The sequence below is a fragment of the Hermetia illucens genome, chromosome 3 (assembly GCF_905115235.1).
Source record: "Hermetia illucens chromosome 3, iHerIll2.2.curated.20191125, whole genome shotgun sequence".
NCBI lineage: Eukaryota > Metazoa > Arthropoda > Insecta > Diptera > Stratiomyidae > Hermetia > Hermetia illucens.
In genome coordinates, this window is record NC_051851.1 from 91,193,626 (window position 1) to 91,214,933 (window position 21,308).

A 21,308-nucleotide genomic window follows, 5' to 3' on the forward strand; every position below is an offset into this window, starting at 1 on the left:
AAAGGGCATCCTCCAGGGGGACTTGTTGTGTCCCCTTTGGTTTTGTATGGCACTGAAACTCCTTTCATGGCTACTGAATGATGCTAGAGGGCATGATTTTGCAAAATAAAGTATAGCCTACGTGCTAAGGGCTAACTGACACACTTGATGTACTTAGATGATATCAAGCTGTATGCTGGTACTGACAACCATCTTAGAAGTCTGTTGCGAATAGTAGAAATGTTCAGACGTGAAATCCGGATGGAGTTTGGATTAGAGAAGTGTCGAATCCAAGCCATTCGCAAAGGTGACCTCCACATAGAAGCTATGACCGAGACAGACTTCTACAAGTACCTCTGCAAGGAACGCATTCTCGAGTTGGCGATCTGAAGGATGCTCTGCTTTCCGAATTCCGGCGACGTGTAAAGCTGGTGCTGAAATCGCATCTCTCGGAGAAGAATAAAATAAGCGCGTCGAATATATTCGCTATCCCTTCACTGGCTTATTCATTCGGAATATTACCGTGGACGAAGACCGACCTGGAAAACGTCCAGCGGCGGACTTAGACAACCATGTCTGAATTCCGAATGCATCAACCAAACTCTGCTGTGGAGCGGATGAACCTGCCTCATGACATCGGAGGTTGGGACGTAGTTGACGTGGGGGCACAACATCCTCACCAAGTCGACACGCTGCGCGCTTCTTGTTACAGCAAAGCGCATGCGGCTGTCTGTAAGGCAGACTGTGGGCTGACTCCACTTAACTTGAAGCATCGATCTTTCAATCCTGTGAGTGGGGTGAAGTCGGACCAAGAGCGGATCGATGAATGGAAGTCGAAGGCAATGCACGATAAACACGTGAATTGCCTTTGACAGCCATTTTTCGATTTGCATTTGTTGAACAGATGGCTGTATCCTGCTGAGACAGATGGAAGAACAGGTGGAGAACGACCAATGTAGTTCGGCATTAAAGACGTTGGACCATCTCATTTTTAGCTGTACTGTTATGGCACCGATGCAATACAACACCAGGTATAATGCTGTATGTAAGGTTATCCATCAAAACCTTGCATATAAGCATGGGCTGATCACGGGAACATGTCCTATCTACCGATACGAACCGCAAATAGTACTTGATAGTTCTGCTTACAGCATGTATTGGGACCGGCTAGTTCTGACTGTATCCATATTGCCCATAACAAGCCTGACGTACCGTTAGTTGACAAGACGGTTCACTCCGCGTATATAATTGATGTTGCTATCGCCCATAACAGCAACACGGAAATATGTGGAGAAGAAAGCGAACTATGAGCCACTGGCTCGGGAAATCAAAGAAATTTGGCGTCTCTAGTGGGTAGTTGTAGTTCTTATAATATTGTCAGCTATAGGTATTGTACCTAATCCCTCATGGCTTCCCTTGATGTACTGGAACTTTCGCACAGTCTGGTTCAAACCATGCAGAAGTACACCATTCTGCATATGTGCTCAATGTTCCGGGGAGTTCTCGACGGATTCGCCCATTGACCTACCACTGGCTACCACCGCCAGCGACCCTGAGTTTTTAAGTAGGTATTATCGTCCAAGCCTTAATGCTTGGCACTTACTGCTAGTATTAGGTAATCTCCGGCATCTACCCAGATTGTGTCAACTCGGAAATAATAATCGTTGGCATGTTCCGTTGGATCAAGACCCCAAATTTCATTACCATAGATATATACATTTGTTTGCCTGGAGTATTTGACACTAATGTACAAATAATTGGAAAAGGCTAGAGAAAGAAAACTTAGGTGATTCCATGCGACCCGTCGTTCCTATGAGTTCACTTTATATGATGATCTCATCACACACGTACTGGAGTGCAATCAATTCACATGAAATACAAAACTTTAATTTTCCATACTTTGTTGATTTCTTTCGAACTTCTCTCTTGTCAAATGTTATCACTAATGCTGATGTCAAATTGAGGTTTCCGGTAAATTTATAAAATACGGCAATATGTCATGAATGTATTTTTTCTACACCATCGTCTTTTTTAAGGTTTTGTGTAAACACAAAACCTTATTAAAATCGGTTTACTGTCTGTCTGTCTGTCCGTCTGTCTGTCTTTTTTAAGGTTTTGTGTAAAACAAAACCTTATTAAAATCGATTCAATGTCGGTCTGTCTGTCTGTCTGTCACACGCATTTTTCTCCAAAACGGCTAAACCGATCCGAACGAAAAAACTATGAAATCCCACGCATACAGTGAGTGGCATAAATTTAGGTGGGGTTTAAAGGGGGCCTTCCCATACATGCAAAGGCGGGATTCAAAAATTTTGTTTTTTGATATAGTTGTGTGGGGTATCAAATGAAAGGTCTTGGTTTGTACTTTCCGAAACTGATATTAGTTTTGGCATAAATTGCAAAGTGCGTGAGTAATGAGTCAAAATGTACGCACTTGAAGTGAGACAGGACTCATTTTCGGAAACTACCAAACCTAAAAATCCGGAAAAAATCGGAGTGGTGCGCCTAGATGAAATCTAGGCCTCAAAATATGTTCCATTTCGATATCTGCCCAAATGAACTTACTAATAGTATATTACTACTTTATAGAAATTTACTGAAAAACCCCCCTTAAATTCATCCTAGGACCTCCGAATTTTGTGCCAGCATAGCGGACAATATTTTCTATATACACGCAAAATTTCGTAGAAATCTGGCAATTAACGCCAAAGTTATAGCAGTTAAAACTTAGCAATTTCGAGCGAATTTACCGCTTCCAAAGCCTTGCAAATCAGATGCTGACGTCATAATTACCCGGAATAATTGACATTCGCGTGAAATATTAAAGTCGCATTTATGAAGAATCTACTTATCTGCAGCACTTTTTAGGTTTTTGTGTAAAACACTTATGTGAAATCTAATCTTCGAGAGATGTCCTATTCCGGTATCTGCTCAAAAAATTTACTAATAGTATATTATCAACTTTTAGAAATTGACTAAAAAACTCCCCTTAAGTTCATCCTAAGTGTACTAAGTGTACTGCACCGACATAGAAGACAGCCTCGTGCATACACATGCCAAGTTTCATGAAAATTCAACTATTATTGGGAAAGTTATAGCAGTTCAAACTTATCAATTTCGTGCTAATTAACAGCATCCTAAGCCATACAAATAAGATGCTGACGTCATAATTAACGAGAATAATTGAAATTCGAGTGAAATATTAAAATTCCATTCAAGAAGAATCTAATTCTCCCTAGCCCTTTTTAAGGTTTTGTTTGTAAAACAAAACCTTATTAAAATCGGTTTACTGTCTGTCTGTCTGTCCGTCTGTCTGTCTGTCTGTCCGTCACACGCATTTTTCTCGGAGACGGTTGTAGCGATTCGCACCAAATTTGGTAGAAAGGTGATAACTGTGAACGCTCACGCATATAGTGAGTTACATCCTTTTACGTCGAATTTAAGGGGGGGTCCCCATACATGCAAAGGGAGGGTGTACATTTTTTTTTCATCAAATATAGTCATGTGGGGTATCAAATTAAAGGTCTTGATTAGTACTTTTCGAAGCCGGTCTTAGTTTAGACATTTGTTGAAAAGGTGGGGGGTACGGGGGGTTGAAATTGGTCATTTTTTTAACGAACCCATTCTCAGAAACTACCCAACCGAAAAATCTGAAAAAAATCAGGGCGCTGTCACTATATAGTGCCTAGGCTCCGAAATACCCTCCATACCGATACCTGTTCAAATAAATTTAATAATAGTACATTACTATAATTTTTAGTAATTGACAGGAAAACCCCCCTTAAGTTCACCCTAGAATCGCGAAATTTTGCAACAATATAGGCTACATCATAGAGCATGATCCTGCCAAATTTGGTGGAAATCGCACTATTACTAACAAAGTAATACTAAGTCAAAGCTGTCGCGTCTCTGCAAATTCGAGACTATGAATGTCAATATCACTTGAAAGTGGCTATTTTAACATAATATATGCATATTTTACGTGCTACATGCTAATGGGACAAATGCACACCCAAATCTCTTTATAAAAGAAATAAACAAAACCTTTCATACGTGAAGCGTCTAGCTTCCGGTTTCCCGACTTGTTTATATTTGATGTTGGTTAAATTGCTGGCATTTGCTAATAATATTAAACTCGGAGTGTGAAGCGTATGAGGTTGACTATTTCAATACAGGGCTTTCCATCAAATGATTTATTTAAATTACTTTCTAAAAAATAGATGCCAATAGAATTTTTAACTATGTGACACGGAACTGTCAGGCTCACCGCTCCTCACATCTTCTTCTTTTTCTTCAGCCTTCAGTTCACAAGCGGGGTTGGCTCGTCGTGATCGGTTTCGTGATTTTATTTTATCAAATGCCTGATCAGGATGTAATCGCGAGACCTTCAAATCCCCATCCAGTATATCATGCGACCATTGTTTTGGCCGGCTTTTTGGTTGCTTACCATTGACTTCCATGTTCTGACCAATACTGGTTGTTGAATTCTCGTTAGCGTGAATTACGTGACCACACCATCGAAAACGCCTCTCTTGCAGTTTTTCCACGATCAGTGCAAACCCATATCGATCCCGGATATTCTCATTTCAGACGTGATCGAAACGTGTCACGCCACCAGTGCAATGCAACATCTTCGTCCCCATTACCGCAGGACGCCGTTCATTGTCCTTTATAGTCAACACTCAAACTATAGAGAGCGACAGACGGACGACATTACAGTAAATTTTAGATTTGGGACGTGCTCTGATACGTCGATCACAAAGAGCACCAGTTGCGGAATGTCACTTCATCCAGGTGGCGTTAATGCTTGAAACATTTCATTACGCAGTTCTCCATTGGCTGGTAGCATTAACTCGAGATATTTAAATCGCTCAGTTCTTTCAATGGCAGTAATCTGCCCCTCCAGATATTTAAATCGCTGAGTTCTGGCAATGGTGGTAACATCCCCAGAACTGAGCGATTTAAATATCTCGGGTCAATGCTATAAGTCAATGGAGAACTACGTTATGCTCCTCCTTTAGGGAAACACAAAACCTTTTATACCTGAAGCGTCAAGCTTCCGGTTTCCCGACTTGTTTCCTTTTTGAGATACACCTCAAAAGTATTTGCTCCCTGGCTGCATCCTTAAAAGTCTCTCATGCTCTCTTTTTCTTGAAGATTAGAGTGACCCTTTTGGAATTGCTTAAATCTTCCCATCCACAGCTAATTGACTGATTGATTAAGCTCGTTTGTAACCATTTCTTTTTTTTTTTTTTTTGTACGTTGGAAGGTGGAAAGGTTCAAAACCTACCACTGGCTCCTGCCATACGGTTATGTGAGACTTTTACTCACTAAAACCACCTCCTTCTCCTTCGCTTACCCTGCGGGGCAGGATCAGTTATGAACTGCGGCTTCTGTCGTTATTTGTAAATTTCCTCCGAAGCTTCTCCTTCCTCAGCAGATTGTGGATCGCCCTCATTAATTTTTCCACCGCTCTCCAAGATGTTTCAGAGGCTAGCATGTGGTCCACGATATTGTCGGGTGTCAACCGTGCCTCGGTCTGTCTGTTTGTCTGTCTGTCCGTCACACACATTTTCCTCGGAGACGGTTGTAGCGATTCGCACCAAATTTGGTAGAAAGGTGGGAACTATGAACGCTCACGCATATAGTGAGTTACATCCTTTTACGTGGAATTTAATGGGGAATCCCCATACATGCAAAAGGAGGGTGTAAATTTTTTTTTCATCAAATGTAGTCATGTAGGGTATCAAATTAAAGGTCTCGGGTAGTACTTTTCGAGGCCGGTCTTAGTTTTGACATTTGTTGAAAAGGTACGGAGTGCGGGGGGTTGAAAGTGATGATTTCCTTAACGCACCCAATCTCAGAAACTGCCCATCCCAAAAATCTGAAAAAAATCAGGGGGCTTCCACTATATGGTGCCTATGCTCCGAAATACCCCCCATACCGATACCTGTTCAAATAAAGTTAATAATAGTACATTACTATAATTGGCAGGGAAACCCCCTTAGGTTCACCCTAGAATCACAGCAATATAGGTTACAGCATAGAGCATGATCCTGCCAAATTTGGTGATAATCGCACTATTACTAACAAAGTTATACTAGATCAAAACTTTCGCTCCTCTGCAAATTCAAGACTATGAATGTCAATATCACTTGGCTCCATGCTAATGGGACAAATGCACACTCAAATCTCTTTATAAAAGAAATACACAAAACCTTTCGTACCTGAAGCATCTAGCTTCCGGTTTCCCGACTTGTTTAGATTTATGGGTTGGACGGGTTCTGAGAACGCGACCTACCTCGATTAGAAAAGTACCAATTGAGCCCTTTCATTTGGGACTCCACATGGGCACATTCAGCAAAAAAAATTCCACCCTTACCCCACTAAAACATTATCATGATCAAATTTCGTGAACGATTTCTGCGTGAATCGGATTCGGCAGACAGACAGAGATGCGACTGAAAGACAATGAACCGATTTTAATAAGATTTTGTTCGACACAAAACCTTACAAATTTTCAATTTTTAATTTGATCTCAATCCTCAGTTGATGGTTAGTCAGCTACTAATAAGCTTCACATATATCTGAAAAATAAAATATTTCATCTGCCCCACGCGAGGTAAGGATTGCCGAAGGAAAATCTGCACTGAAACTAGGATACAGTGCGCAGTAAAACGGTGACATATCTGGGGGTAAAGATGTATTATAGTAAACTCCCCCTGAAATTTTTCAAATTACTCATTAGCATTAGAAGTAAGCAAAAGGTTGGTGTGGGCCATTGCAAAAGACATCTGAAACTGAATTACATTTCGCAAGGGCGCTTTCACTCCCCCGCTCAAAATACGCAACGCTTAACATGCTTACACAACATAAGCATATAATCTACACAGAATTGAAAATTGAATTGCTTTGAACTTGCGCCCACTCACGTACACCAGTCAAATATCATCGAACTTCGTCCTCATAATTGGATATGAAAATTTACATACAAATGAAAGAAAAATCCTGGGATCTGAGTGATGTCGAATTTTATTTATTTTTCATTCTTCTCGCATTGAATAGGTTCGGCAAATGCCAGTCGGCCAAATGCTTGAGTTGCAAATGAAGCAATTCAAAAATTCGGTCCCGCTGATGGTAAGCCTGAAGAACGAGGCACTGCGGGAGCGCCATTGGCATATCTTGATGGAGAAAACAGGAAAAAGTTTCGATATGGCCCCGGATCGTTTCACCCTCGAGAATATGTTTGCCATGGAATTGCATAACTATCAGGCAAGTTGAGAATGCAGCCAGTCAGCCATTCATTATTTTTCCGCTATACGTTCCCCCTATCTTCTTGCTGCATTTCCGCTCGTCGGGTAATGCATTTCAGGACATCGCCGAGGCAATTATAAATAATGCAATTAAGGAACTCTCCATAGAGAAAGGCGTGAAGGAGATCGAAAGCACTTGGGAGACGATGGCGTTCTCTGTGTACAAACACTACAAGGGCTCCGAGGAGCGGGGGTACTTTCTTGGCTCGGTGGAGGAAATCATTCAAGTCCTTGAGGATAATTCGATGAATTTACAGTCAATGGGTGCCTCTCAGTAAGATGTTGCAGTTGTGGCAGCTAAAAGGATTATTGTTGATGGCGTTATATTGGCAGGTTTATTGGTCCCTTTCTTGAGACCGTTCAGAAGTGGGAGCGTTGCTTGGCGTTGGTCTATGAAATCATCGACGAATGGACGAGCGTACAGAGGAAGTGGCTGTACCTCGAGGGAATATTTATTGGAGGCGATATAAGGACACAATTACCAGAGGAAGCGCGAAAGTTTGATGATATCGATAAGGCTTATAGGAGGGTGAGTACATGCTGAGCACTTTGATTTATAGTGCAATGGCGTAATGCAGATTGAAATGTCCTTCAACGAGCGGAGGAAAATTTCCATTTAATGCAATTTATGGTAGCTTCCTTAACGTATTTCCATTAATTGTCAACTAAAACAAAGATTATGACGGATTGTGCGAAAAGTCCGCTCGTTGTGCCTCTCTGTATGGTGACTGGTCGATTGGCCGAATTTCAAGGACTTGGTCTGGGATTGGAGAAATGCCAGAAATCGTTGAACGAGTACTTGGATTCTAAGAGGCGCATCTTTCCGAGATTCTACTTTATATCAACTGACGAGCTGTTGTCGATTCTTGGCAATAACGATCCGAAGTGCGTTCAGGATCACATAATAAAGGTTAGGCTGTTCTTTTGAGTTCTTTTTTGAGCAGGTTCTCTGTGTATTGACCTTATACATGTTGTCTTTGCTAGATGTATGATAACATAAAATCATTGAGGTTTTCAAAGGATAATATGGATTTGAACATCGTCACGGCTATGATTTCAAGTGAGGGTGAGATTATGAAGTTCAAGAAGTCAGGTAAGGATTACAAAGGTTTGATCCAGGAGTCTACTTACAAGTGGCCCATTATCCATTTCAATCTTGAAGTAACTGCTGAAGGTCGAGTTGAAGACTGGATGAATGAGGTTTTGGCGGAGATGCGAGTAACAAATCGTTTCATTACGAAACAGGCTATCTACGACTATGGGAAAGTTCGCGAGCGACCTCGGTAAATATTTGTTATAATACGTAACAGTTCAATTAAATAGTAATTATTTTTAGTCCCGAATGGATCATGTTATATCAAGGAATGGTTTGTTTAGCAGCGAATCAGGTGTGGTGGACAGCTGAAGTTGAGGAAGTATTTGAAAAGGCTGCAAGAGGCAACAAGCGTGCAATGAAAGAGTATCTGGAACAACAAAATAAACAAATTGATGATTTGGTATTGACGGTTCGAACTGATTTGACCCCGAATGATCGCCTTAAATTTAAAACGATCACCACAATTGACGTCCACGCTCGAGATATTATTGAGAATTTTGTTCGAGATAACATTCTAGATGCCCAGGAATTCGAGTGGGAGAGTCAGTTACGTTTCTATTGGATAAAGCAATTGGATAACTTAAACGTGGTACAGTGTAGTGGTCAGTTTGATTATGGCTACGAATATATGGGTTTGAATGGGCGACTGGTAATAACGCCGCTAACGGACAGAATATACTTGACGATTACTCAGGCTTTGCTGATGAATTTGGGTGGAGCTCCAGCGGGACCAGCTGGAACTGGGAAGACTGAGACTGTGAAGGACTTAGCAAAAGCAATGGCTTTGTTATGTATCGTCACAAATTGCGGTGAAGGTATGGATTACAGAGCTGTTGGCACTATCTTAGGGGGCTTAGCTCAGTGCGGAGCATGGGGATGTTTTGATGAATTCAACAGAATTGATATCTCCGTCCTGAGTGTTATTTCTACGCAACTGCAAACGATTCGAAGTGCTCTAGTGCAGAAGGTCGAAAGATTTACGGTAAGTTTATACGGAAATATTTTACGAAAAATGAATTAGAGTAGAACGGATGTAATGAGTAGGGAGTCTTTCCGCTTAGGCATACATTGTTCGCATAAAGTCCTCCCTTGTGTTGTTTCTCTCGATACGTAAGCGTATTGACAATATTTTCACTTAGAAACCTCGACAATATTTTCACTTAGAAATCTCTTTTTTCAGAGGTAACAATTTTAGGAATGCGATCTTTTGATTCACATATTTAGGTCGACTAGTTTTCCTTCATATTACATAATGGACTTTGGAAATGTAGAAGCGAACTTAACAGAAAATTTCTTAAGTTCACTGAAGAGGGTTTATCGCAGCACTTGGATGTATTAAAGCGTGTGATCGCCTATAATCGCAGTTGCAGTGTTCCTTCATTGGTGGGAATAAATGATGTCGTATTTAACCGGTATGCAACTGGTTAGCTTACTATATAATATATAGGTAGGTGGCTTGATGGGATGGATCAGTTGAGATGAGCTACTTACTAATTTCCTAATTGATTTTTTGCCAAAGGAACTTGATCCGCGACGGCGTTCATTAGGGATTTCATTATCATGTCTTATTTATTTATAAGTAGGGAAATCTGAACTGCTGGAAGGATCTGATCTAATGGAACTCAACTCAACTTGAATGACTTGTTCCACGGCTGTCGTTTTGGTCAAAGTCGCAGTCGACCACTATATAGCACTGGGTCTTACAGCTAGTTACCGAATCTTTTAATAGTGACAGAAATTATATGTGTACATTCATGATTATACTTAAGGAGCTTTGCTTCCGAAATTTGTTAACACCATTCTCAATAAGAGCCAGGAGATTAGGTCTATATTAAACTCTTTAAATCTGTACTGTTGTCTATAAAACAGAAACGTTTTTTGGCCTTTAAAATCCGACCACCATGGGGTCGAAGTTACAACGGAATTCTGGGAAAGCCGGGTTTAGCGGAAACATTGGGATTTTAAAAAAAAGGGGCTGAAATTCCTGTGTGTAATTTATAATATGAGTATTATTTTTGAAAAAATCTGTTATTTTCGTTTGTTTTTAATTTCATTTCGGGATTTTTGCTGCATGGGGTAGGTAGGTGAGTATCACGTGTTTTGATATTTGTGCGTTGTTTTGGTATTACAAACTCGTCAGACCATGGTAGCTGTGGGAAGGAGGAGGAGAACAAAATACGGCTCAGATCTTTACAGTCATGTCACAACCGGCGATCTCTTTGAGGTCCAAACGGATTGTTTATTTATTGTACGGCCTGACTGTAGCCAGAGCTGGGTAATCGCAAAGAAAGTGATTGAGGGTTTTCCATCCTCTCAACAACGTGGAGGCATTGTCTTCTATGAACCTAGTGGCTCGTGAAAAAGCTTTCGCGGTCAGGTTTTCTTATAGAAATGTCAGATCCTCCCCAACTTAGTACAAGTGGGGAACCTTCCCTATCTAAAGTGAGCGGCGATTAAGTAGTGTTACCAGCGCTGACGCGACGACTGCAACCACCCGAGACCCAGAGGGGGTTAGCTTATTATGTTCTCATTGATTGCCAATTCGATAATCTCACACGACTGGGGCTGTATTAACTTCTGGTAATGCATGTTGGCCGGGAAATGCGTCCGGACTAGTAGCTCCAGGGGCTCATTAGAAAATTCTATCCAGAAACCTTCTCACTTTTGAGAACATTGGACTATCTTCGTGGGCCGGAGTCTGAATCTCGTAGACTCGCTAATGATGATGATAATTAAGCCAGGACCGTTTCATGGCAGTCTTGATGGCCGACTTACATTTCTTTAGGCAATGCTTGCACAAATACTGGTAACCATATATTTGTGGCTAGAGTTAGTATCGGGTTCCCGAGATTGAACAGATTTTCATTCTTCCATGGTAGCAATGTCTTTTTGTTGTATTTTGCATAATCCGAGACTTTAAAATTGATTGTAAATGCTTTTTCCAGTGCCCCGAGCTCTGACTCCAGTTCGTATTTCGTGAGTAGAGTATGTTTTCGATAACGTGACCAAACTTCATTCAGTCGATCCTCCTTGGGTTTTTGAAAGAGAGACCCCTACCGCTAGATTTAGACCGAAAAGTAGATTTAAGAAAGATCTCTAATGACACTCCATACTTCACCCTAGAAGACCGGTGTGCTGCAAAATTCTCCCTTTTTATCAATGAAATTCCATGGCATTATATGAATTTTATCGTTCAATTTACTTAAGGAATGTTCCCGAAACCGGCATACATTTGCAAGTACTCATCAGAGTCAAAGTCAATCGAGGTCCTGGGGGCTGCCAATTTTTTGGTTATTTCAGAAGTGGATTCCAACTTTTTTTTGTAGTTCATGTAAATAAATGGGTCATAGTCGATAGTGAGCAATTCCTAAATATTAGACCCAACGTTCAACAGAATTTGAATTCCATTAAGGAACGGCAAAATATCAGGATGAACGTCGATTACTACATAATCTTGTCCAATTTTTTTGGAAGAGGTCTCGTTCTTAGAACCTATCCAACCGTAAAATCTGAAAAAAAATAATAATGGAGCACTTATGCGAAATCTAGGCCTCAAAATACGTGTCATTCCGATATCTATTGGTATTGGTATTGGTTTGAGAGATAATACACCGCGTAACTTTGAAAAGTTTAAATGAAAACAAACTACTATTAACAAAGTTATAGAAGGTTAAATTTTTCGATTTCACGAAAATTTATTGCACTCGTAAGACATTTATTACGTGTATATCAGTATGAATTACTCGAATTACTGCGTATGTATATGTATGTGCTAATAAAGTTTACGGGTACTGTCTAATAGGATAGACACGTGTGACGATAGTACCGCTGGTATTTACTTCAAGTCCATAACATACATTTAGTGACCTGCTCCGCAAACCTACGATGGCACCATCGTATGCGTTGGCGCGTAACCCGAACGGCCATTTCTAAAGGTGAATGACGAACGTGTTCTCCATCGCTCTCTTGCACGCAAAGCATTCATGGCCGCCAATGCGGTCATTTGTTTCCTAAATTGCGTCACGTTGGCAGCCTAGAACGACATCCCCCCGACTACGCAGCACGCGTATACATCGTGGATTTTGTACGCAGTTGCGTAACCCAAGTAGCTGGCTGGGGGTGCGGTCGGGAAGTGTCACATGCGCTAGCAAGTTATTCAGCATAGCTGTCTCACTGACAGGCGCCTGATGAGCTGGTCCTTCAGCCGGTAGTTGGGGCACCCGTTCAACACGTCGACGACGAGCGCGACTGACTCCTCGACCAGGCCGACCAAAGCAAGTTTAAATTTAATGGCGTCCGTCGTGACGCTGTCCAGCGCGAATTACCCCTCTAGGTGGAAGAACCACGCCTCCGGGTTCCGCCGCCAAAACGGTGGCACCTTATCCGAAACACGCCTAGGGCGGCAGAAAGTTCCGCATCCTTGTTTTCATGAGACGTAACTTTATACAAAAACTGAGTGGAGGGCTGTGGCAGAACGAAACCACCACTAAGTTTAAATTAAAGTGCAAGGAGCAAACAAATTCAAAAGAAACAGACAAACTCAACTTAACGCAACGGATATTATTTATAAAGACAAAATCTGGATTATATGAAATACAATACCTCAACGTCTGAATTAACAACTTAACAAAAATACTTAAAATAATACAACATCGTGTGTGGAATGTTGGTTTGGTGACGGTTGTCGATGTCCTTGGCCAACTATTCTCCTTCCTTCTTTATCAGAAATGCGTTTCCCTTTTTTAAGGTTTTGTGAAATAAACTTTATTAAAATCGATTCACTGGCTGTCTGTCTGTCACACGCATTTTTCTCCAAAACGACTACACCGATTCAAACCAAATTTGGTGGACATATGGGCACTCTGATGCATGCAATCCCATGCATACAATGAGTGACACAAATTTACGTGGAGTTTGAAGGGGGGCTCCCCACACATGCAAAGGGGAATGTAAATTTTTTTAACAGTACGCAGTTATGTGGAGTATCAAAGGAAAAGCCTGATGAGTACTATCCGATGCTGGTATTAGTTTTGACATAAATCGCAAATTTGACGAGTAAGAAACCAAAGCTTAAAGTGAGATTCACTTTCGCAAACTACCCAAGGCAAAAATCTGGAAAAAATCAGGGTCAAGTACCAGTTGCCAGGAAAACCCCCCTAATTTTATTCTAGGAGTACCAAATTTTGCAACAGCATAATGTCAACTTTCATGAAAATCCGGCTATTATTGTCAATTTTACGCGAATTCACTGCATCTTAAGCCATTCAAATAAGATGCTGACGTTATGATCATTGAGAGTAATTGAGATTCGCGTGAAATATTAAAGTAAGATTCTTCTGGGGTCCGGGCAGCCTTTCGGGTGAGTCCAGTAAATGTAACTACTGAGGCAGAAGCGACAACAACCTGCAATACACTTTCTGCCGCATTTGAGACCCCGCTTCATGCACTGATTTTAATTTACACTCGATCACCAATGTAATAATTCATTTTTATTTATTTTTATTTTTATTTTATTTATTTAATTAAGTTAACCACGATGGTCAGCCCACACTGGTTTAATTTGTTTTTCTCTTCTGACATCGGAAAAATAAATTGGCCAGCGCGATTTTTCAAACTGGGTAAGTTCATTTCGCCACCGACTGATCCCATTCAGCATATCAAGCCACCTTTATTTGCGCCGGCCCTTTGGTCGCTTACCATTGACTTCGATGATGTTCACACCGCGTGAACACGCCTCCCTTACAATCTTTCCAGGAACGGTGCAACCCCGTATCGACCGCGAAGATCCTCATTTCGGATGTGATCAAGGCGTGTTACACCACTAGTCCAACGTAACAGCTTCATGTCCGTTACCCAGCGTTTAGCGATAAGTCGCCCAATATTCGCGCAAACATCAATGCGCCTTTTCCAAAGGGCTCTTGCGAATTCCTCGGCCTTTCCAGTGAAGATGCTAATAATTAGGATGGAGACACCTATTTGTTTTGCTCAGACTAATTAACTTACGTCCTGATGTCGTCCATGCGTCAAGAACCCTTGAATACTTCTCGACAGGACCGGGGCCCGTCCTGCTGCGTCGACTGAGATGAACGCCCTAGCACTTTTCCGAGACTTAAGATCTTTGGACACCATCATGTTGTTTTTAACCACATTGGATGCATTTGCTTGGTCGGAGAGATCAGCTAAGATTCAGCTTTGTGGAATAACTCCCAACTATATTAATCTCTTTCCCTGATCTCAGGATTTTATTTTTGTTTAACTGAGGATATTGCCTCAAATTCTCTTCCTTCACCTGGGCTTGGGACCAGCAAGCTATATAACGTGGGGGAATTTCACTATTGACTCGTAGCACTGATCTGAGATAGTTAAATCGTACTGACAGTCATAGTGTCTGCACCATTGGAGTCCGTCGTTAAAAACTCCGTTTTATTTAGGAGGTTAGCAAAGCTTCCGCATAGCATAATGTGTGTATTCAAAGTCTAGGAGGTCTATCTTAATAGTGAGCACAAAAAAAACGAAGGGAAATGGCGTCAAGGTACTACCTTGATGAACACCGACAGAGACCCGATGCGTCTTTGATGTATCAGTCATACTTTGTTGTTCGGATTGGGTAGAGTAACTACACAAATAACGTTCGTTCATCGATTTTTTCACAGAGGTCGGGTCTGTTCCATAATCGTCGTTCCTGACGAATCCTCCGAGTCCGACCCGCTTTCTATGATTAATCCGCCCGATGGGGACGAATCTGAAAACCATATGAGCAGGCGTCAACCTAATGTTAACTTATGTATTTCAAGCTGCACGCATGCTTCTCCCACACATCACACATATGGCAAAGTCTAGTTTCTGGGTTGGGGTCCTATGTGGCTGCTTGCTCTAAACTGTGATGTTGGATACTGCTGCGAAGTGAATTTCAATAGTTTGGCGTTGTTTCAACGAAACCCCGAACTTGTTAGTCTCTCCACGAAAACGTCTCCATAATTGTCATTTAGCTAACCTTACGCTCTTGTAAGATCTTTCTCTTTTTGTACCGATACCAGATGTCAACCGAATCACTCGGTTGAGAAGTGCGCCCTTCACGTTCTCTTCTATTTCATCAAACTCAAGTTCCACCATGGTGTTTCACGTTTTGGACACCTTTCTTGAAAAGATTCTTTCATACTAACTGTGATCATTTGGGTTATTCTCTCAATTTCGGCAGTTAATTTTATGCACCTCTTGTCCTTCGAGAATACCGATATAATGCGCCTTCTCTCAATCATTACTCCCAAGTATTTAAGCGCTGGTTGGGAGTAAATTATTTATTAACCAAATTTCGCGAGTATTTTTTTCCTTCTCTTGCTGACAGGAACTGCTTATATTTTATTTTCAGCAAATAGTAAGCGAGAATTTTTCAACCAAAAACTGAACTCCCACATCGCTTCGTTTGCGTGAAACTTGATCTCGCCTAGGCGTTTTGCTACTATTGAAATTCCAACATCATCCACAAAGCCGATGGTTGTCACGTTGTTGGGATGGCGTAGTGTTAACATTCCATCGTGCGATAGCAAGGGACTTAGGACAGAACCCTGTGGCACACTGCAGGTTGTAAAGTATATTTTCAATCTATCGCCCGAGTCGCAATACAGTTTCCTCTACAGAATAAATTCGACAACAACGCATAAAATGTATATCGGGGCCTGTAGTTTTACAGTGCCTGAATGATTTTTTTCCATTTTGCACAGTTCAACGCATTCTTCACATCGAGTGTTTACATCATTTACTTTCTTCTATTGTAACCTAAGCCAGACCAGTCACCATATTTATTGCGTCAGCGGGTGATCTCGCCTTACGAATTGCTTTTCAGAGAGGCCTCCTTCCCTTTCTGCAATTGGTAGCAAACTTATTGTATGTCACTCGTTCGAATAGTTTGCCAATGGTATTAATCAGACATATCCGTCTATATGAGGAAACGTCACCCAATGGTTTACCTAACTTCGGAATGAGTGATAGCTTTTGTCGCTTCTATAGCTCGAGGAACACTTCGTCTCTGGTGCCCTCGTGCTGTTCCGGCTGCATCTTTGGTAATTTTCTGGATGCCATTCAGTCCTGAAGTCTTATTTTCAGTGAGTCTCTTTGCTACCTCCAGAACTTCCTCGTCCAGCACTACGGGAAGTTCGTCGGGGTTTACCTGCACTGCCGGAAGCTTCATGTATTTCCGCAGTAACAAATAATCGGTAGGAAGCACTTGCCTTTTAGAAATGACATCACCAACCTATATGCACTACCCAATCGTTCGGAATCAGCTTTGGTATACATCTGCTAATGTTCGATTTGATTCTTCAAGAAAGCTAGTGGTAATTTTTTCCTCGCGTTTTTATATTGCATGTGTAGCTCCTCAAAAAAAGCCAATTTCTTCTGCCCTGGGAGCGTCTCCTAACTTAAAAGAAGTTTTTCCGACATTCGATCTTCGCCGAGGCATGGAGGCATCGCACGGCCGCTGCAGTTTGTGCACGACCCCTGAAACTTTTTCTTTTGTGATCCTTGACAATGAAATGTCTTCCAGAAGTATCTCGTTGAATATTTCCGCATTAAATTTGTTGGTTACCAGGTTCATCGTTGTTCTGATTGTTGGCTTCATATTTTTCCCATGCAACGATTGAAAGATGATAGCCTGATGATCGCTGTGTGTGTACCTTTACCTGACATGCCACTGCAGATCCTTGGCTAGTGCCTCACTGACGAAACTGAGGTCCACTACCGATCATAATTTTCCTCTCCGAAAAGTGGTGACTCCTCCAGGGTTCACAAGCAGCACATTCAGGCATAAAAATGCCTCTAACGATATCCGTTCTTTTGCATTAATTTCTCTGCTACCCCTATGCATTGAAGCCATCGACTATTATTTTTGGTTGGTAGTGGCTTGCATCGAAGGATACGTGAGGCTCGGTGATGCGTAACAACTATAGATGTATATACCCCCTATTTTGATACGCCTGAATCGGTCCTCCGGGTGTTTCTTCGCGTTTTCTATAGCTCGACTTTCACAGCTCCAGATATATCCCTTGCCGTTTTTGTCTGTTATACATACTCTACTATGCAGATTTTCGTATTGCAGATATTCGAACACAATGCCTACTTGGATATTGCTTTCGAACACTTTTGGGAGAACAGGTCCTGGGTCGCTCGACAGTGATTCAGATTTAATCGCCTTAACTTCATTTGCACGCAGTTATGAGCTTCTTTGTGAACGCTGGACATATACTGCTTCCTGCAATGTCGGCTCTGTCGCTATTTCTGATTTCCATACAAAAAACGTATTTTGGTTTTCCGTTGGAGTCCTTGGAAAAATTGCCTTGGTCCCCGCATTTGCGGTACGGTAGTCCAGGTAGTAGCCTTTCCAAACTAAATCACTTTACCCGATTTAAATATCAAATTCAGCGCTGAGCTATGAATAAGGGGAAGAGGCAAAGTCTTTCCTTCTGTTACGCATACTCCATTACTTAACCAAAAGCACTTCAGGGATTAAAAATCCTTCTATGTTGTCTCAACTAGAATCTAAATAGTTTTTAATTTAAAGAAAATAAATAAAAAAAAGGAAAATGCATATGCATTTTAACCAGGTTCTCCCAGCCCACGAGCAAGCGTGTTACCACGGGACCACTCTATGCAATGTCAATTCCTCTGTGTAATTATATAATGATAATAGCTAGTAACCGACACTATTCTGAGTGGACGGCAGTCCAAAAACCCGTTTTGTGAGAAAAAATGAAACAAAGCAACAAAGCAAAGCAGGACTAGAAACTTGCCAATTGAACTTCTTTCGCTTAAGATGGGCATCGATTTCACTGCACTACGAGTCGCGAACACCTTGCAAATTTTAGCAGTTTCGTTTACGATTTTCACAAATCATTTACCGTTCTCGCGTATTGTTCTGCGCAAGGATCAGTCTTTGCGTCCGTTGCTATCAATTTCTGCCTGCCTGCCCGTCTGTCTGGCACCAGCACTTTTCTTAGAATCGACTATATCAATTGACTCATTGAGCAGTATTGACTTCCCAAGTTTAATCACATCATTGGCTCATACCAAAGAGGCTTCACTCCAGGCAAACTAGCAACAGATCAAATTTTCTCTCTATGGCAAGCGATGGAAAAACTGTTGGAATACGGACAACAGTTACACCATCTATTCATCGACTTTAAAACCGCCTATGAAAGTATAGCCAGGGTAAAACTGTACACGGCCATGAGAGAATTCGGTATCCCAACGAAATTGGCAAGACTGATTAGGCTAACCATGACCAGTGTGCGAGGCTAGATAAAAGCAGCAGGATCACTTTCAAGACCATTCGACATCAACAACGGTCTACGACAAGGGGATGCCCTATCATGCGTCCTCTTTAACCTGGCCCTCGAGAAAGTGATCCGTGATGCTGAGGTAAATGCAAGAGGTACGATAGTCTTTAAGTCCACCCAACTACTGGCCTATGCTGACGATATCCACATCATGGGAAGAACGACCCGAGACATACAAACTGCCTTCATCCAGATCGAGCAGGCGGTAATCGGCGCGAGATCTTGGGCTGCACATCAATGAAGGCAAGACAAAATATATGGTGGCAACGTCAGCACCGAAAACCAACCAACTAGCAAGATCAAACCGCACTGGTCAAAAGGGAAGAATAAAGATAGGAGAATACAACTTTACGACCGTTGATAATTTCTCCTATCTAGGGTCGAAAATCACAACCGATAACAGCTACGATGATCAAATCCGCGCATAGTTGTTGTTAATCAACAGAGCCTATTTCAGCTTATAAAAACTGTTCCGCTCGAAACGTCTCACCATAGGGTCAAAGCTCTTACTGTACAAGACTACGATCTTGCCAGTCCTCATGTATTCCTCGGAGACTTGGGTTCTTAGCAAGAAGAATTGCGAACTCTTAGCCGCGTTCGAGAGAAGAATCCTCCGAAGAATGTTGAGCCCCCTACATGAGGATGGACGATTCCGTAGCCTACATAGCGACGAAATCTATGAGCGATACCATGACCGTTAGGTTGTGGATAAAATTCGGCTGAATAGGTTACGGTGGGCAGGTCACTTAATCCGTATGGATGAGGATGATCCAGCGAAGAAAGTCTATAAGGACAATATCTATGGTAGAAAAAGAAGACGGGGCAGATCCTGCCTAAGATGGAGCGATGGCGTAGGTCAGGACGTCAGACAGCTTTTGGGGTTATCGAATTGGTGGACCCGGCGCAAAACCGAGATGTCTGGAGTTCCTTATTAAGGCAGGACTAGACCGGATACCGGTTGTTACGCCGTTGATGATGATGAATCACAAATACTACTACTGACGAAGTTACAGTAGCTTGTCTAGTTGTCTTTTTCCGTGTTAATTTACTGCAACCCAAAATACTGTATATCAATATCACACTAAAGTGAGTAGTTTGACCTGTTGAATATACATATATATTGCGAGCTACGTACAACTGGAGTAGTTCTAGACTCAAATATACTTATAGTTCCATCCATAAGAAATAAACAAAACCTCGCATACCTGAAGCCGCGTGATTCCGGTTTGCGACTTGTTTTCATAAGTTCTTCAATTCGTATCAAGCCTCGAGTCCCATGACCAGAGAAACAATTCCAGACTAAAATTGGTAGTTAAAACTATACAATCTGGCATCATTTTATCTTCGGTGCTTCTTCTAGAATCAAAGAATTCAAATTATATTTAGTAAAAGCTTTGGTAAAAGAATTCCACTATTTCTCGAGGAAAGGCTTTATTTAGCATATTTTGAATGATCCGATTTAGATTAAATATGCGTGGGTTTGTTCCACGACTTCTTGCCATTTTGTCTCTCAAAGAAGCTTTCTTCACCATTGGCAACAAAGTGGGGCAATCGATTTTCACAAGCCTCTTTTGAGGCGATTTTCACCGGAAAAATCCTTGGCAATGGACAAGAAAAGTCACTTGGTGCCAGGACTGGAATATATGATGGAAGCATAAGATCCATGCCATTCCAGCTGTCGGGGCGTTTGCTGAGTTTCTATCAATGTCTGAGCTCTAGTATTCAGCATAATTCTCCCGCTATTGGGTGAAGCGAGCCACTTCTGGGTGATTACCTCCATCAGTTTCTCCATAAGGAAGCAGCTCATTTTAGATGGTTCTCTGTCGATCCCAGTAAGAACACGACAAAACTGTCTTCGCTTGATCACCGTTTGCATCGGCTCAACGTGATTCGACCACGATCCTTGTGACTTAACTTTGTGGTGACTGAACCACTCCTCGCCACCATTCACCACCTGCTTTAGAAATGCATCGATTGTGTTGCGATTCAGCAGCGATTCACAAACGGAAATTCAGTCCATGGGAGTTTTTGGCTTTACCTCGTACAACACTCATACGCGGAGTTTCTTTTTTAATTCAGTCTTCTTCTTATCCATGCAATGCTTACATAATGGTCGGACTAGACGACTTTTATAATTTTATCGACATTTTCTGCAATTGGCCTTCCAGAGCGTGGTCCATCTTTCACATCAAAATTACCGCAATGAAAGTGACGAAACCGAAATTGTATAGTATTGGGGCCATGAATACGATTCACATTTTTAGCCATCTGGGTGAAGTTTTCGCCATTATCCAAGAACAAGTCGGAAGCTTGGCGTTTTATTCCTCTTTTTCTAGTGGGCCATTTTTGCTCTCTAGTTGTCTTTAACCGTGATGTCTCTGCTGGTACGAAGCACTTTTAAGTTGAATCTTCCCATAATTGGTACATTTTCTCTTTGTTGGTGTCCATCTTTGACGCGCGATCAAACAAAATTGAATCAAGAAATCAAGAAACTGTCAAAAATGCGTTTCTAGTACGAAATGTCCATATAGGGTAGCCCGATCACATTTATGCGAAATAATGGGTGTCTTTTAACTTCACCTGATATAG

At 41.6% G+C, this 21,308-nt stretch overlaps 1 protein-coding gene across 1 annotated transcript in view; it reads left to right on the forward strand.

Moving 5' to 3' along the window:
• LOC119652058 (dynein heavy chain 10, axonemal) overlaps positions 1-21,308 on the forward strand; it is a 300,796-nt gene that overhangs the window by 135,256 nt on the left and 144,232 nt on the right. Inside the window, 7 exon segments of the mRNA XM_038055995.1 lie at positions 7,045-7,251; positions 7,352-7,566; positions 7,626-7,821; positions 7,969-8,202; positions 8,277-8,385; positions 8,455-8,575; positions 8,629-9,370. Coding sequence (XP_037911923.1) covers positions 7,045-7,251; positions 7,352-7,566; positions 7,626-7,821; positions 7,969-8,202; positions 8,277-8,385; positions 8,455-8,575; positions 8,629-9,370 — 1,824 coding nt within the window.